The 18,332-nt window shown below is 36.3% G+C and overlaps 1 protein-coding gene across 1 annotated transcript; it reads right to left on the bottom strand.

The window, feature by feature from the left end:
* Positions 1 to 1,860: 1,860 nt before the first annotated feature.
* LOC132190354 (protein TOPLESS-RELATED PROTEIN 2) lies at positions 1,861 to 18,332 on the bottom strand. The gene is made up of 26 exons (XM_059605327.2): positions 17,995 to 18,332; positions 17,351 to 17,678; positions 16,749 to 16,928; positions 16,516 to 16,629; positions 16,269 to 16,427; positions 15,879 to 16,056; positions 15,656 to 15,782; positions 15,446 to 15,555; positions 15,158 to 15,296; positions 14,968 to 15,077; positions 13,036 to 13,105; positions 12,871 to 12,944; positions 12,698 to 12,793; positions 12,528 to 12,623; positions 12,209 to 12,336; positions 11,684 to 11,918; positions 11,428 to 11,595; positions 9,697 to 9,804; positions 9,474 to 9,620; positions 6,844 to 6,954; positions 6,426 to 6,608; positions 6,144 to 6,272; positions 5,456 to 5,551; positions 3,038 to 3,223; positions 2,390 to 2,568; positions 1,861 to 2,250 (listed from the first exon to the last, which is right to left on the bottom strand). Exons 2-26 carry the CDS (start codon positions 17,428 to 17,430, stop codon positions 2,040 to 2,042), a joined length of 3,414 nt encoding a protein of 1,137 aa, XP_059461310.1. The 5' UTR covers positions 17,431 to 17,678; positions 17,995 to 18,332; the 3' UTR covers positions 1,861 to 2,039.

Here is an 18,332-nt window from a genome sequence, read left to right as displayed (position 1 = left end):
ACAGAACATATACAAAGCATCCAAGTAGAAGTCCTAGAAACATGAAGTTCAAAATTAGACAGATATCAAACACTAAATGATCAAAAAATAAGATGGAATAGAATGTAATTTGCAAAATAAAACAAAACCCATTTGAACCAATCAACTCATGGACCATGTAACTAACAAAACAAGGGTGCATTTTCACAATATATATGGAACTTTTTACTGATAATAGTACTCTTTAGGAGAAATATCTAAACTTGCATTTTTTTTTTTTTTTTAAGAGAAAAATTCACGCTTTTATTAAATCAAACTGAAACATCTTGAATAGCAAGTACAATACTTTGGATAAAAAAAATTGACTATTCTCCATCCACACTTGGTCTAAAGATTGTTGAATAGTTACTTTCGCTAAATAGTGAGCTATTTCATTTAAAGATTGTTGAATAGTTGCATTTGCTAAACAGTGAGCTGCTTCATTTGCTCTCCTTCTAATATATCATATAAATCATGATTGAAGACCATTTAACATAGCTCGTATATCATTGATCAATTGGTCATACCGACTCAAACAAGAGCACTCATGTTGCAAAGCATGCACAATTTTCAATGCTTCACCCTCTACAATTACTTGTTAGAGCCTCGGGTCTATCAAAAATTCTATTACTTTTCATAACGCCACTGCATCAGCTACAGTTAGGTCAGTAATAAAGGCATTGTGGTTCACATAGTTGCCGATACGAACCCCTCAACGTCTCTGGCTATCACGCCCACACCCACCTTGTCCAATTTATCAAAAATAGCATCCCAATTTATTTTAACTAAATGTGAAAAGACAATTATGATTAGTGGTCATTGGCTAAAACCGATAACCGCCTAGGCGATTAGTAATTTCTACTAATCACCTAGACGATTAACCGATTGTTAGCAGTTAATAACTCTAATAATCGCTTTCTAAAAAAAAATCAAAACTTAGTTGTTTCTATAATAATACGAAAATATCTGGACAAAAATGACCATGACCACCGCAAAAATTACGTCATTTCATACATATATATATATATATATATATATATATATATATATATAAAGCGGTTTGCTGTTAGCAATTTTTCAAAATTTAAAACAGCTAACCGTTATCACCTAGATGGTTAATAGTTTTTTCTAACCGCTTTCAAAAGCAGTTCGTGAACAGTTAATAGCTACCCACCTTATCACCCCTCCAGAAGATTCTTCTATCTCTGCCTCTCTTGTCGCTTATTTTCCTCCATATTATTCCCACAGACCTATGTTGCTTGACGCAACTGCACCTATATTCATATTCAGACATCCTATTAATTGGAACAATAAGGGTGTATGAGCATTTGCCTAAATTAGTAAAATAATCAAACCTTTCCCTTCATCTTTTGTACAGTAAAGAGCTGCACGAACTCAATAAAAAATAGTTATCTAAATCTCAATGCCTTGCATATTTTACGCACAAATTATTCAAATTTTTACTGGGGCAAATATAACCCTGAAGTCCTAATTCACGATGGAAGGATGGGATTCTCACTTAGCCAGTTTCTTCATAAGCTAAGAAGGGCATTTGACTGCAGATCAAGGTCACCGGTCCCAACCGGGTTGGGACCTTTTCTTATACTTCAATAATTTTTAGTGAAAATTCATTCATCCAAAAACATTTCTTCACAAGGCAATCTACTTCAAGAGCTTTCGTTTGTTGAAATTGGATGAACAGTGTGTCTCAGTAACAGCGGTTAGATCACCGCCTTGTTCACAATCTCCTTCTCACCTAATGTCTCCAAATGCTTTTTAAAGTGTGGTGGAAGGCAAATGGGCTTGCTGTGTGTTTTCCAGTTTAGCTAAACAACAGCAACATTAAATTTCCTCCAAACAAATTTATATTAGCTAAATTAAACAAAATGAATTTACAACAAATATTTTATAAAGCCGCGATAGAAAGCAATGGCTTAGGGCAAAATATGAAATTTGTAATGAGTAAAATTCACAAACACTCTATACTTCCTTGTGGTTGCACATGCTTATCTATGCCCCCATCACCTAGGGGGAAGCTCTGATGCTTGACCACTCGGGGAAGGATTTGATGAATTTGAAGGTATTGATCCATTATCTTGAGAGGATGGGCCACCCCATTTTTGCTCTACATCAAATGGCTCTACTACGTGTACTGCGCCGTCGCTCATGCCAAGTGCGATCTGGTTAGGCTCTGATGGATGAGCAGCGACGACCAAAGGATAAACCGGGTTGCTGCACCAGAAGATTTTTGTCAATAAATAATGCACTACACTTCAAGCTTTTAATACATCAAAGTATGGTGATTACATAGAAACATAGGAATCTGATTTCAACTTGAATCACTAAATGGCAAGCTTTATCGTTTGCTCACCTAGCAGCGAAGGATGGTATATAAGCAGAAGGTGCTATTCGACATCGGATCCTTAAGCTATCCGCATAAAAAACTCCAACAGCACCATCATAGAAAGAAGCATAAACCAGTAAACCATCACATGAATATATTGCACTTGAGATGGGAGCAGTAAGTGTCTCTTTTGGAGACCATGACCACTGCAAGAACATGGATTGGCAAAACAGCTCTAAAAAAACCATTCCATATTGACTTCAATTAAACTTTGATTATCAAGAAATCAAACTCAACGATATGCCTACAAAATTCATATAGCCAACATATTTTAAGAGGATATAATCTCGTCATCTGTAAATTTTGTAAATTGATCAACTTACTGCACGCCTCTTTTTAACAGTTATAACCTCACAAATCATGTCTATTATTTATTTCCCCAAATGTTAAAATGGAAGATACATCGCCCTACATTCTTTTGCAAACCAAAGAATAATTTTCCCATAGAAGAGCACTGGTGGGATAAGTTTTCCCAGTTTGTTAGATTTGAGCCAAAACATCATGCCAAAAACAAACCTTTGACCCAACCCCCACCTCAAATCTAACAAACTGGGAAAATTTATCTCATATAACCTTATTAAATATGAGACAAGGACAGTAAGGTGAAAAACTTACTGAGAGCAAGCATTCAAGCTTGCTGTCATAGACCGCAATTTGACTTTCATGTACAACCAGCAGATGCGCTTGATCATTATGAAACTGAACTTTAGTTTCTCCAAGCAGTGGGGATTGGCGACCAGCTGGTGCTTGAATGAACCTTGAGTTCTTCTTCTCCCACACATCAATGCTCCATACACATAACTGAAACTCAATTGATCAAAAGTAAGACACCAATCATCAAGCAACTTATAATGCAAAGGAGAACTAGTAACAGCAACTCATCCTAATCAGTCAAACCCAAAAGCATTCAGTCATTATTATAGGCCGTGTTTCGGTTTGATAGGCAACAAAACTTTACTCACAATTTTCTAGGCCTTCAGAACCTCTGGTTACAAGTTTCGGTAGGGAATTTCGGGTTTTCCCCTATTGTACTTATCTCTTTATTTTTAATAAAGTTCTACTACTTTAAAAAAAGCAAAAAAAAAAAAGAAGGGAACGTTGATTCCTTGTGGCAAACATACAGCGAGGTTTACCTGAGGATCATTCAACCTCAGCAGCACACATCTCATGTCAATGTTATATTCAAAGAGTTAATTCAATATGAAATTAGGTTAGGACACGGACAACTCCACCGCACTTGTGAGAGAAGTTGTGTACAATCTCACCACTCAGCACTTACTGTAGTAAGGTTCTCTTGCATAACTCCTGTTTTTATAAGTAATCACACGTTCATTAAAAAGGCGCACTCCAATGACACAGGAAGAGAGGCACCTAACTAGAAAAGAAAAGATCTAGAAAAAACTTGAAAAATATTAAAATCAAAGGCAGCAGCCCATTGGCAAAGTGTCTTAAAGAAAAAAGCTTTTAATTCCACCAATGTCCACTCACAGTCCTCAAAGTTCCAATCATTTCTTTCTAACTCCACAGGAAATTGACATTAGTTTATAATTTTTCTTCTCCCTTTCATATCTTAAAAACCTGGATATCTAAAATGACATATTGAAATCTTCAGACAGGTGTGCTCTCTTCAAGTGGGGCATAGAATGCTTAAAATGAAATTTGAGAAGAGTAACTACAGCATCATCTCAAACTTTAAGGTATGCGGTTTGTATTTTGGAAAAAGAAAACTAAACACGTCTGTATGGCAAGGGTAAGACACCAAGCTTAGATGGGTTCTCCATCTCCTCACATATCACATGTTGGCCTACCCAGGAGAAAGAATTTTTTTTTTTTTTTTTGAGTAAAGCAAATTTATTAAAAGCGCAACTATACCTAAGATATGCAAACACCTAATGCTGCATTGGCTGTAACTCAGGCAAGTTGACTTATGTTAAGGGCCAATCCAAGCACAAAAGCCCAACCCAACCCGACAGCATAAATCACACTCAACCATGATTTGATTTCTTCAAGCAAGTCAAGGATGCGTCAAGATTGGGTTGAAGGTATTAGGCCAAATCAAATTGAACAATATGAAGTACATCTACCAAGTTCAAAGAAATAAGGAACTCTGATTTCAACAAATGTTTTACACATTTTAATATATTTAAGGGAAAACTTCATTTACCCTCTCTGAATTGTCACCCATTTTGCAATGTTCCCCCTAAAGTTCAAAACTTCTCAATTTAGTGTATCAAACTTTTAATTTTTTTCAATATCACCCTTCCGTTAGGCTTTTCCGTTAAATCCCAACAAGATTCCAAAATATTCCCCCTTTTTTAGAAAAAATATTTAAATTCCTTTTCAAAGATTGGAGCATGGGTATTTTTGCAAATACTATTAAATTCGGACCAACGCCTTAATCTTTGCAAATTTTTTTCTTATTTTTTCCCTAAAACAAATGAGGGTATTTTGGGAAAAGCTAACAGAAATGTGAGATTGCAAACAATTGAAAGATGGATACACTAAATTGAGAGAAATTGAACTTTAGGAGGGATATTGATGACAATTCAGGTGGGTTACGTAAAGTTTCCCCTACATTTAATTTAAGCATCAATCCAAGGAAGAGGAAGCGAATAAATTCATTCTTGAAGATACATCTACCAAAAGATTGGGAACTCACGAACAAACAAGAAACAGGGAGAGAAGCATGTAGGGTTCAGAAGCACAGGAAAACTATCAACAAGAAATTTCCAGCCCAAGGTGACTGGGTTATATATATATAATTAATTAATTAATTAATCAAAGTATCATTAAAAACGTAAGGCGCCTCATGTACACAGGAAGTATACAAGAGAAGCCACCTAGGAATTAGGGGCAAAAAGAGCAAGAACATCTTGATAAATAATCACTAAAGGAGAAAGATAAGCAGCTATACTGAAGCGGAGATCTAGATAACCTTTTACATTAAAATACTGAAAGTTAGACTGCTCAGCCAAGAATTCACGTTGTAAAATGTATCAAAATACTGAAATATAAATACAATCAGCCATTAACCTGTGCATCAGCTCCTGAAGAAACCAGAGCATTTAAGGTTTGCGAAAATGCAAGCCCTGTAATCCGATTCTGGTGACCCTTGAGTTTGGTTTTAACCTGCAAACAATCCTCAAGCTTTAAGTATATTTCTATATTCAGATGCCCACTAAGATGGCTTAGGGGTCTTAAGTGGTGGATGCTTATATGATTATAACAGTTCTTATGGTCATAGATTAAAACCTTCTTTCCATTATAACGGAACATCCATAAGACTTGACCTTTTCCTAATAATTAGTGTTTAGCCATAAATGATCACATTTCCTTCATGAATATAAGTTTAAAGACCAAAAGAAAGTGACAAGAAACCACAAATTCCATGCACTTATACAGATAAAGATTCTGAAGTCCAAAGTGAACTTTATAACTTGCATAAACAATCTGATAAACTCAATGATGTCATGTACTTTTGCAGATAGGCGACAATGGCATCAAAATAAAGTAATGCACAATTAGTTGATCTCGAAACTTCTAAAACTCAAAGTAACAATGGCATGACTTTGAAAGGATGAGTAGGCATTAACACTAGCAATGAATGAACCATATAATTATTCCCCTAAATGAAACAATAAAATTGTAACTAATCAAACATGAATTACTAAAAAAATAGAGGCTAACAGTAAGAATGATAAAAACAAAAGAGCTGTCTCACCTCATCAACTCTGACATTATATATTTGAATAGAAGAATCCTCCATTCCTACAGCAATGATATTATTATCTTGAGGGTGGAATGCCAAAAAAGTGGCCGCAGGAGGTGGGGACATAAATGTAGCCATGACCTGAACAGCAGTTACCAGGTTAATGTGGTAAATGTGGAGTTGTTAAAAGAATTTGATTGCATAGTAGACAGCCTGAAATTAAAATTGGCGAAGAACAAAAAAGAAACTGTAGATTTTCCAATCAGGAAACAAGCAAAAGCAGCATTAACAAACCTTAAATGTCATCATGTTGAACAAAGAGACCTTCCCACCAGATGCAGACATGACATAAGAATCATTTTTAGATAGAGCAATACATGAAGCTGACTCTTCAGCTGGTTTATTTTCATTTACATCATTACTCATAAGAGTTCCATTAGGAGGCTGCCACAACTGCGGCACAACATATGCAGTAGCCTGAATATTTCCAAGGTGAAGAGCCATTAGAAACACCACAATGCACATATAGAAAGCAAACCTTTCCCAGTAGATGCCTTTCACTACATTAGCCATTAGAAACACCATAAACATATGAGGAAGAAATTCTTTTAGATAGAAAGCAAACCTTTCCCATTGGATTCCTGTCACCACATTAGCCATTAGAAACACCATAAACATATGAGAAAGAAATTCTTTTAGGTAGAACGCAAACCTTTCCCAGAGGATTCCTGTCACTACGTTGCCATTTCCAAAGTTTGTGAACAGCATTGGAAGCAAGGGCCAACAGAGCAAGGCCATTGTTAGTGTAGATCAGTCGCACAACCTGAAATTTGTGAATTCTTATTCTAACAACATAGGAACTACAAATAGAACATGTATTTTACTTTGTACATCTAAAAATATTATAAACCAAATCAATAAATGATTATGGACTCTTAGTACCACTCTCAGGTTATCGTTATCATCATGATTTAAGTTTATGGCTTTTACATGAACATCTCTAAACGTGAACAAGTAGTCTATATTAAGTACATGTAGAAAGTGCAGTGTCATCAGAAGGACAATCAAATGGACCCTGCTCTCTTTTTCCACCTTCTGAGGTTAATGCTTTTCCTAAATAGCTTAGTCTACAACCTATTTCATTAATATCTCTCTTACCACCGAACGACAAAGTACATAAAATTGGAAATCAAATGAATGAGATCTGATCAAATGTAAAGAATCATTATTGTTACTAGATATTTGTTCTAAAACTGTTAGTTGAACAATTCAATAAGCTTATTGCGTGTCAAAACTGTATTGGAAATGAAGGGGAAAACACTACATTAGTAGTAAGCACAGTTGCTGAAGGTCATATTTGTCAAAGATTGGATTGCTTACTGTACTAGTAAAGTCAAAATACGTAAAAATCCTTGTAGGCCATAAGAAATGATCAAGAACTTACAAGGCACAAGGTTGTCATCAAAGCATTTTACACTTTCCAAAGAAGGGCAAGGCTTCAATCCGGATTGGGCAGTCTAAGGTAAGACAACTAAATTTAAATTTTAAAGTAATTGGACACACACAGATTTGCATAGGTAGATTCCAGAATATGCGTTAGGAGAAATCAAGGTCTTGACCAGTTATCTCAAGTATAAGGTGACATTTGATGTATTAGATTGCATCACCGGGACTAGTAATTATTGACAAATACCTTGTTGAAGAGTCTAGAAGAATTTGGTAAATTTTCTTCGAATTATTTCTTCTCTTTCAATTGATTAAATGAATAATTGAAATGAACTTCTGAAAGTAATGACAAATATTTAGTTTTTTAAACTAGCAATAAATCTTTAGCATAGAATCAAATTTTAGTATATCCAATCAAGCCAGTAGCAGATGCAGTAAACTTTTTTTTATCAAATATCTTCATAATAAACTTATTCCAATTCATTTCTTTATTTCAACATAAGTTTTTTAATGTTTTATAAATTCCTTAAGATCCCATTACACATCATCTTTTGGCATAGCAGTGTATCAGCCAGTACAAGGTCGCACCCAGGCCACACCTATCATGCCTAAAATCAAAACCAATTCTGTAGGACATGTTCTCTTCTCCATGAAGTGCCTTGGCAAAGCCAAATTTTTGGATTTAAACCTATTGTCATCCAAGTTCGTTAATGGATCAGGGTGATCATAAGAGCAATTTAAATACATGTCTCTCAATTCATATGCGTTGTTGCCATATATTCTTATAATTATGTGTGTCATGGGGTGAATAAAGATATTAATTGATAATATAACCCACACAAAATTTCATTATGTTTTGCTTTTTATCTTGATAAACTGACCTACGGCCTACACATGGGAGCCCATTTCTGAAATCTAATATGCACCGGATAAGTTAAACTAGGTAACTCCTTAAATAGTTATCTTTTCCTAGTATGAATATATGACATTACGGGTTACTTTTGAAGAAAGGACACCTCCATAAAGTAGAAGAATGTGTTCCCTCAATATAATAAGCATGCTTTTATACCAACTATAATGCCGACAATTAACTTTAACCCAGATTAAATAATTCATTTAGTCACTTATTTGTATACTCCCTCCCTCAAAATATTTCTACCTTGAAAAAGTATACATTTGAAAGGCATTAATTGCTTTTCTATCCATCTACCATGTATTTTCTTCCAGTATTGCCCTTATTTCAAATTAAAATTCTGTTTCTTTAACATGTCAACAATCAAATGTCAATGCCCATTTTAGGGATATAAAAACTTGCACTTCGACTTTTAAGAATGGACAAAAATTAATGAAGAACCCAAAAAGGGAATGTGGGACAAAGTGAATAATTTTATAATTCATATCAAGATCCAAACTCCAAAGCCTAATCCTTCAAAATTATCTATATTTCCTTTCCATGTCTTCGTATTGTATGTCTTAATTAATACTCTCACAATTAACCAGTGCATTTTATCAATCACTCCAGTTATATGCTATTGGGTGTCCTCACATTAAACAACCTGGGGTTCATGGTTGGAGGCAGCGCGGATTGACAGTTCTTTGGTAGTTAGACATACTGCAAAATGCCATTCCTACAAGCATTTTTCAAGAATATGCTATCACCAACATGCAGACACAAGCTTTCAACAAACAACTTCAGCACTTGACAATCATCAGCATTACCAAGTTTCTTCCCATGACACGTCCAACATATTAAATGAATGTAGTTTCTTTATTAAATAAATTACATAACTACCATAAGATAAAAATAATAATAAAATTTAAAATATATATATATATGGCATACAGTAAATGAGTCGCACCAGGCAACTTATGACCATACATTCTCAAACCACCTACCTTGCCTGCTGTTACAGGGTCGGGCAATCGTAGAACCTTGAGATGAGATGTGTCCACAACATCAGATATTTTCCAGCTCAAAATCTTGCCTGCATCATCTGAGATCCGTGGTTTCACATCAAGTAGCCTGCTGCTGTCCATGGTACCCTGCAGCAATGTCCTATGAAAACCTCAAAACTAGGTAGCACAAACAATTGTATCCAACTGAAAAAGATAGACTTACAAGATTACTGATGGATACAGCAGGAGGGGTTCTATCAGGACGGTCCACTATTGGAGCAGCAGCAGGAGAAACATTTGTAAATGGACCTAAAGAGTTACCAAGTAGGGGCTGCAAAAAAAATGCACTTAAGAGATTGTGTTCCGAAACCTCAATAGCAAACTAGGAAAGTAAATTTATAGTAAAATCTTGCAAGAGTAAAATCATAAAGAAATAGGAGAAGACACCAGCTACATAAATGAATTCATTTAGCATTGTATAAATTAATTGGCCTTCCTAAAGGCAGAACAAATACAAAGTAACAAACAAATCCCGTGCAGTACAAAACAATTACTCTTCAAATCTGTCGAGACCAATAAAGGCCTCCACACCAAAATTGTAATTAAGCCATGTGGAAGGATATATATCAAAGATCCAACATGCATAACATTTGCTTTCGGTAAAAGCTACAAATACTCATATCGGATAGATATAGTCAACCCATCAAAAGTAAAAAATCATAGTTTACAGCTATTATCACTCAATCATTCAAATTTCGTCAGCCACATAACAGCAGGAAAACTAAATACCGTTTAAGCTATCCCCATGTGAGAGAGTAGAGCTAAGTTATAAGTGAAAAGAAGTTTCTAAGAATAGAGTTTATCTCTTAAAACTGTACCCAATTTATAGCTAAGTGCTTCTTTTTATATACTTCATGTGTACTTAGGGGGCGCCTTATGCTTCTAATCATATGTCTCAATTACTTATCATAAAAGAAGTTGTAACTAATTAGTCTAACTCGAAGTAATATTATGCAGGGCAACATCACAAGCCTGCAACCCAAACATATTTTGACTTAACAGTATAGCTAAGTACATCCCACAGCTCTGGTGAAGCAATCATCATGATTTTTTTTTTTTGCCTTCAACAGCAGGCAGCATGGTTGCGCTCCTAAATATCATTTTCAACAGCTAGTACATTGAGATTGGTTTTATCTTGGAATACAATCCACAAAATGAAATTCAAGGTTGATGGAATGGTATCACAAAGCATATGACAGTAATCAACACTATTTTTTTTTTTTTTTACTTGTGGTCAACTCCAAACTTCTCACCCAATCAAAATCAAAACATTTCAAATAGTGGGAAACTTATTATTTAGGGGATTTCTGTATGAGGAAACTCCATCCTACAACTCAGAAATGGAGATAGCCCATCTCAATTAGCTATTGTCAACAAAACTTTGATCTTCTGAGTTTTCGAGGTTCAATTGATTAACAGACCTATCAGGATTCACATGTGACAACTCAAAGTGGTATTTTACTTGGATTTCACCCCTTGCCTTTTTAATAAATTTACCTTAGGGAAAACTTCACTTAGCCCCCCTAAAGTGTCATTATCTTTGCAATGTTAACCTCAAATTATCAAAAGTTGCAATGTCGGAATCTCATTTTTCAGCCCCTTTAAATTTCACCCCAACCGTTAGGGTTTAGGGTTAAATCAAAATGGCAAACAGGTGAAATGTCTATTATACCCTTGTAAAATTTATGAAAATACAAATTTACTCTTCATTAAAAACAAAAACAAAAGGGGCAAAAAAAAAAACAAGTGACAAGTTAGGAGGTGTGTGTGAAGTTTCTCCTTTACTTTACTTATCGAAAAAGAAAGTCTTCTTGATGGCATTACTTTGTGCCAGGCAACATGAAATTGTTGCAATATACTAAATATTTCTCAACAAACAAAAGCACCGGACTACCTTAGAGTTGATGGGTTCAGAAGGGCCTTGATTTTTATCAATAGCCCTGCTCTCCAACATTCTTATCAAGCACACACCATCATTGTTGGCTAAAATCTTGATTCCATTGTCACTAGTCGTGACTGCCAACAACGACCCCTCCTTGTTGAATCTAAGTCTAGAACTAGCCTGCAAGAGAAGAATAGAATGACCTGTGACTACTCCATCCTTCAATTTGAGTACCAGTAGTTAAATGAAAAGGTAACAGAAAACTAACAAGCAATCCTCCATCTGCATCAACAGCTATCAACATATTTGTATTGTCCATATCCCAAAACTTAATTTGAAAGGCATCACCAGCAGCTAAGAATCGGTTCCTGGTTGTGTCAAACTGGACAACACCTAAGGAGCGCTTCCTGAAACCAGAATATGTCCGTTTTATAGCTCCTTCGCTCTCATTCCACTCAACTAGATGTGATTCACCTTCTTTACTTGTTCCACATGAGAAGAGCCTGCAAGAAAAAATAGTAGTTATAATTAATCTCAGTGATGGCACTGGTTATAGTAATAATGATAACCAAATCAAGTGATCAATACCAAAATTAAATAAAACAGAAGAACCCGGAAAATAAGCTGCATAATCCTTTGCAGCCCGTGCTGGAAAATGAGCTGAAAGGGTTTTTGTGCGGTTTATGTTTTCAGCTATTTCAAACCATAAATATAGAGAACTCGAGATACAAAAATGGAGAAAGATGTTAAACAAATATTAGCCCTTTATAATCTTCTAGCTGGCAAGCTTTACCTGGTTCCATCAGCACTATATGCCATCATGGTGCACCATAGTCCAGGTGCGTCATAATCCACTCTAGATCTTGAGCAATCATATAGCCAAGCTTTGATTTTCCCATCAATGGAAGTAGAGAAAATAAACTGCACATAAGGACAGAAATTAGCAGAAGATATAAGTAAGTTGGAAAATATAAGATTTCTGGATAATGGATACTATCTGATCTTTCCAAGCTGCCAATGTATTACAGAGAAAGTGCACTCTTCATCACAATTCAGCTCATTAAAATGCTAAACAAGTAGAAAGCTAACAATGAAATTATAAATGAAATTACTTGGATATTTTCTTTGTAATGAGGACAGACTGAATATACAGGAGCTTCATGGCCTTCAAAAGTGTACTGTCTACATCCAGCTACAGCATCCCATACCTGCCGTATCGAATATTATAATACGGATACCTAACTTTCTTCTTTATAGGAAACATCAAGTTCTTAGCCCATACCTTAATCATCTTATCATCACCACATGTGACAATACATAGTTGCTTGTTGGGATGAGCAAATGCAATGTCATTAACACCACCAATGTGAGCATCAATCTAAAAGATGAGATAATCAATTCACAGCACCTTTTCATAGCCAGGGGAGAACATAATATCCAGGGCAGGGGGCTTACCTCCAAATGATGTCTTAGTTCTCCAGTTGGATTATATGTATATATTTGGACAATATGTTTTGAGAATGCAACACCTAAAAGATGCCGAACACAAAATTAAATGCACAACAATTTGATCTAACAAATAAGGATATAAAAATCATGAGCCACAAAGTATCTACATACCAAGCATAACTCCGTCTGGCCCCCAAACACATCGATTCACCGATAGCGCAGCATCATTGAGCAATGCAGTCTGGTAGCATAAACAAGATTAATTTGAAAGGAAAGTTACTTGCTATTTCTAATTCTTAATTCTTATACTCTTGTTTTTTTTGATATCGGGGAACCTCTACAAGACAGGGCCCTTCAGACCCACTCCTGCAAAGTAAACATCGGTCCCATACACCGCACTCTCGGGAGTTTCCCTAAACGGAACTAGGTAAATTGCTGGCTTTTCACCAGAGGTTGTGGCCCCAAGGGATTGTTTGCCCCCAAGAGGTATTGAACCTTGGACCTTCATGGGAGCAAGCCTCCAAGACCAAGGCCTTCACCACTTGGGCCAACCCCTTTTGGGGTTAATGCTTACACTACAAATAGCATATAAGGTGGTGCTAGCTTGCCTGTTGGTAAAATCACTTGTTATTGCACCAAAGGAGTTGAAACTAAATCCCAACTTCACTAGTATTAGAGGGTAAGCCTGCAGTTTTTGTATCCTCAATCCTTAATTTGAAACAAGGCTCTTAAAATAATACATGAATTTAGCGATGGGTTACTTGGGATATTTTTAGTTGGAAGCAAAGTCTTATGAGATTAGGTCTCAGATTGGAAATGATGGTATCGACTAGTCGAGAGTAAAAGTATCTTCTGAGCGGTGGTTTTGGGCAAACCGACAGTGGTTTTGTTGATGACTATGGTGGAAGACTCGATTGAAGGAGATAATTTGAGAGACTTATGTAAGACCTTTCGAATTGGAGGTACATCGTACATTGTCCAAAGACGAGAGAAAAATCATGGAAGGTTTATGGAGCTTTCTGAATACGGCGATGGAGGGCAGTGGGTGGGGCAATTGCATCTCTCAAATGAGGTGGGTGGTGATGTACTTTGAGTAGAAAGGTGTTGTCAGGAGTGGATTGGTGAGGTGTCTGATTCTAATCTAGGGTTGCTGCGGACAGTGGAGCACAAACACCGGTCATACGTGGATGCTCTGGAAGGGAAGGGGCATTTTCAAAAAATAAGTCTTCACAAGGGTATTATTGGCAATGCCAAAAGGCATACATTTGCAGTTTGCTAATGGAAATATTCAATGGAATTTATCTATTATCATACATGTGCAAGATTGGGAGGTAGAATTGGTGACTTTTTTTAATGTGTTGTATACTCTAGGAGTGAGACAAGGTGGTGAGGGTTTTGGTGATTGGAAGACCATTTGGAGAGTCAAGGTTCCAACGAGAGTGAGTCTCTTTGTGTGGACAGTGGCTCTTGGGAGGATTCTGACCATGGATAACCTGAGAAATAGAGAAGCTATTGTCGTTGATTGGTGCAACATGTGTAAAGGAGTAGGGAGTCCATTAATCATCTTCTTCTCTATTGTGTAGTGGCAAGAGAATTATGGATTTCGATTTTTAGCCTTTTTGAGTAGAATGGGTCATGCCTAGAAAGGTGATAAGAGTTGTTGGAGAGGTCAGTTGGGAAGTTGCTCTATCTTAGAAGTTTGGAGGATGTCACATTTGTGCTTAATGTGGTGTATATGGAAAGAGCAAAATGCAAGGTGTTTTGAAGATCGCAAGACTTTGGTGTCATAGCTAAAAAATGTCTTGGTCAAATTGCTCTATATATGGACAGGGGCTTATAATATCTCACAATTTTCCAATATTTTTTTTATTTTGTGGATTATTGTTCTTCTTTTACTCATTAAAGGGGTTTCTTTTGTATACTTCATGTGTACTAGAATTATGCTCCTTTGCATTTTTAATGAAATGCTTTACTTATCAAAAAAAGTATTAGAGGGTTTATGTGCTTAGGGGAGGGCTATCCCTCATTGTCAACTTTCACAAAAGAATCATAAAGGGCAATTTGAAATCTATTTCACCTCCAAAAAAGATAAGAAAACAATACCTGCAAAGCCATAGAAGCATTTGAGATTTCCCAAACCTTGAAAGGTTTATGTGCCAACCTCTCCCGGGATCCAACTTCCCAAATGCTAATGTCACCAACATTTGTCCCAACTAAAAATAAATAATAGATAAATTTGATAAATGAGCATTAAATATTTGGTGAAGAAAAACATAAAAATTCTACTACAAACCTAGAAGAATAGTGTGTTGCTTTGGATGGAAGTCCATGCTCATGACATTAGATCCTTGATTGAGGGTCCGTACAACAGCTTTAGGAAGGTCATCTTGTGAAGAGACAGTAGGTGTATGCATTACACCAGAAAAGGACACCTATAGACAACATAGGTGAGCATATACTTTTTATAAGCGAAAATGAATAGGACAACAAATATAATATTCCTACAAGAAGGCCAAGCAGTACTTAATATAGTTAAAAAGCACAAAAATTGAGCTTGATAAACTGTCTTATTCATCCACACCTCGTCAGACTGGCCTGTACGAATACGCTTTATCACATGCTCAGAATCAGCAGATTGATAATCCATGCGAGTTACACCAGTGGGGGTCCTTGGGTGTTTCAAGAATGCAGCTGTATACATCATAATAAAATCACTAAAAGCAAGTAATTCTACAGTCAACTATGCCAAAGGAGAGATAAAATCACTAAGAAACATTCCAAACACCCTTACCTGCACTAGAAGGCTGCATAAGACCGGGTGACCCTGCTGCTACAGCAGCATGTGGTAAAGAAGGATTGGTGCCAGACATCCACCCAGCAATAGCACCAGGAGATGGGGAAACAACAGGCTGAAAAGGCTGCACAATAAGAGGCATTGCAAGAATTATTTTCTGAATGCTGCTGGTGTTCTCCCCCCCTTTCTTCTAGCAAGAAAATAGATGGAAAATGCTTACACCATGGGCACCAAGGGGGGGAAATGCCCCAGCCTTAGGCATTGGTCCCATCAGAGGACTGTTTGTGGGAGGAGGACGAGCTCCATTACTAGTTGGATTGCAAGAATGATCTATAAAGAGTGTTTTAATATCGGGGTTCGGACGAGGATTCTTGCAAAGCTGATGCTGCCAATTTAGACTGAAATTTTCAAATAGAGAAATTAGTCAATCTTTAGGGGAAATCAAGTTACAAATCTACATTTTTTTGAATTAATTTTTCTGATAACTAACCAGCTAGAAACATAACAAGTGCTTATACACACACAAACACCAGTTAGTAACCAGAATTTCAAATGAGTCATTGACAACATAGTTGCATAGTATATCTAACTAGGGAAATGTGGGAATAACCTCTGGTTAATTAATGTCCTTAGTCGTGAACTCTTGAAGGTTGGGAGCACAAGCTTATCACGAAACAGTGGGTTTGCTTCAATAAGCTTTTTAAGTTCTATGAGCATAATGTTTCTAGCAGATTTTGTGTCTCCATACTTGGAAAGCTGCTCATTTTGCCTGATGATGCAAAAGAAAGAGGAGATATAAATTAGGACAAACCATATAGCAGATCATTCAAATTAAAAAAGAAGCAAGTGTTGAGTACCTAAAGTTTTCAAGAGTAAGTAAATGGGTTATCTCCTTGAAAAGTTCCTCATTAAAGGACGCAAAAACCTTAAGGTCTTTGACAAGAATCTCAACAGCCTTTGCTCGATCCTGCCTGAGCAAAAAACAGATATTACACTGAGCAATGCTTTGTGAGCTGAGAACCAGTAATGATTTAAAAGAGCTCCTAGAAATTTATAAGGGATGTTGATGCCAATGATTTTAAATGCTCACCTATCAAGAGCTTCCAAGTACTTCTGTTTCCTAATTTCAAAGAAAATCTTCATTGAATATCGATTGTCTTCTGCCTTAGTGAAGCCACATAAGTAGCGCTCCACTTCATCCCACTCCCCCGCCTGGACCTGCTCCTCGAAATGTTTCATATTGAAGAAGAAGCCAGACTCTTGCTCTAACCTAAAAGTTGAGAAACTCATTACAAGCACATACATAAAAGAACAGTCCATCGAAAATCTGTTCAAGCCAAATATTCTCATGCTCCATTTTGCTGCCAAAGAAAGGCAGAAAGAATAATAGAAGCTAAGGTAATCTGTAGCGACCTCAATGCAAATTTGACAGTAACATACAAGAAAAGTGCTCATAAAATCTAAACAAGCAATTCGTGAATCTACATGTTACCTCATTAATTAAATATGGCTAAGTTTAGTAAACATTTGGCTCATTTTTTATACAAAAATAGAAAAATAACCTTTTTCCTTCGTTTTTTTTTTTTTTTGATTTCCTGGCTAATTTTTGAAGTATTTTATTTTCCTAAGTTTTCACATCAACCTACCAGATACTATGAAATAACAAACATACATACTGAATACAGGACTTACTTATGAACTGCTTCCTTGAATTTCTCCTCGTCCAAGAACTGCAAAATCAAAAACACCAACTCCCTACTCAAGGAAGACATTGTGCCCGGTAATCCTAACGGCTCCAGCGCAAAGATCCAACGTCAAACCAAAGCGTCTAAATCCACCTCAATCAATACCGGCTGTCCCAAATTCGTCTTTCAACCGGTAAAGGTTGATAATTTGATGAAAACACGATACTCAGAAACTATTTCTTCTTCCCCTTTCTTCACGTACTGAATTTTGCTTCAAATCATAAAATCAAAGACCTCCTCCAATCACTTAACCATCAAATCAGTACAAGTAACGCCTTCATCCAAAAAACACAAAACCCAAACTTTAGAACAGCAGAAGAAGAAGCGCAATAAAACACAGATACCCAATAAAAACAACACCCAAAAAAAAAAAAAAAACCTCTTTTTCAAGCAAACCCCACTTCACATAAACCCCAAATAAACCCTAATATTCAGCTCCTAGCACAAAGATCCAACACAGTAAAAGCTTAATTTATATGCAGCCAAATGTGAGAGCAAAACAAATTCTAGAGCTTGATTTTCCGCCACATGTTTCCACAGTACATGGTATTTTCTTTGATCATTTCTACATCAAGAAAGTGAGGAAAATACATAGCCTTATTGGTGGTCTTCAGAGAGTGGCAAAATGAACCATTTCCAGGATTAGGGTTTCCCGACCTCTCTTTACTTCTTCTACTTTACTTTTTTGCCTCTCTCTCTCTCTCTCCCTCTCTTCTGTGCGCTTTGCAGCTATCACTGCAACAACCCTCACTTTCACTCTATCTCTTAGTGTCTATAAAATGTTTTACTTTTTTCTTTTTTCTTTTTCTCTTATATATGCTTATGACCCTTTCTCTCTCTAGGACAAGGACAAAGTTGCTGTTTGTGCTGTCTTCTCTCCCTCTTGCTTTCTTTCTATATACAACTTTTCTCTCCCTAAAACTCTGAGC

Source organism: Corylus avellana, chromosome 2 (genome assembly GCF_965113065.1).
Source record: "Corylus avellana chromosome 2, dhCorAvel1.hap1.2, whole genome shotgun sequence".
NCBI classification, from domain to species: domain Eukaryota; kingdom Viridiplantae; phylum Streptophyta; class Magnoliopsida; order Fagales; family Betulaceae; genus Corylus; species Corylus avellana.
The sequence above is the reverse complement of the archived record's forward strand: the minus strand, read 5'-3'. Positions and strand labels throughout refer to the sequence as shown.

What these genes read in the sequence shown, in the direction of transcription:
- LOC132190354 (XM_059605327.2), bottom strand. Translation starts at nt 17,430, where the DNA reads ATGTCTTCCTTGAGTAGGGAGTTGGTGTTTTTGATTTTGCAGTTCTTG. An exon ending in GTGATGATAAGATGATTAAG is followed by an intron (nt 12,624 to 12,697) that starts GTATGGGCTAAG and finishes TCGATACGGCAG; the next exon opens with GTATGGGATGCTGTAGCTGG. An exon ending in ACAGGAATCCTCTGGGAAAG is followed by an intron (nt 6,609 to 6,843) that starts GTTTGCGTTCTA and finishes GGAAATATTCAG; the next exon opens with GCTACTGCATATGTTGTGCC.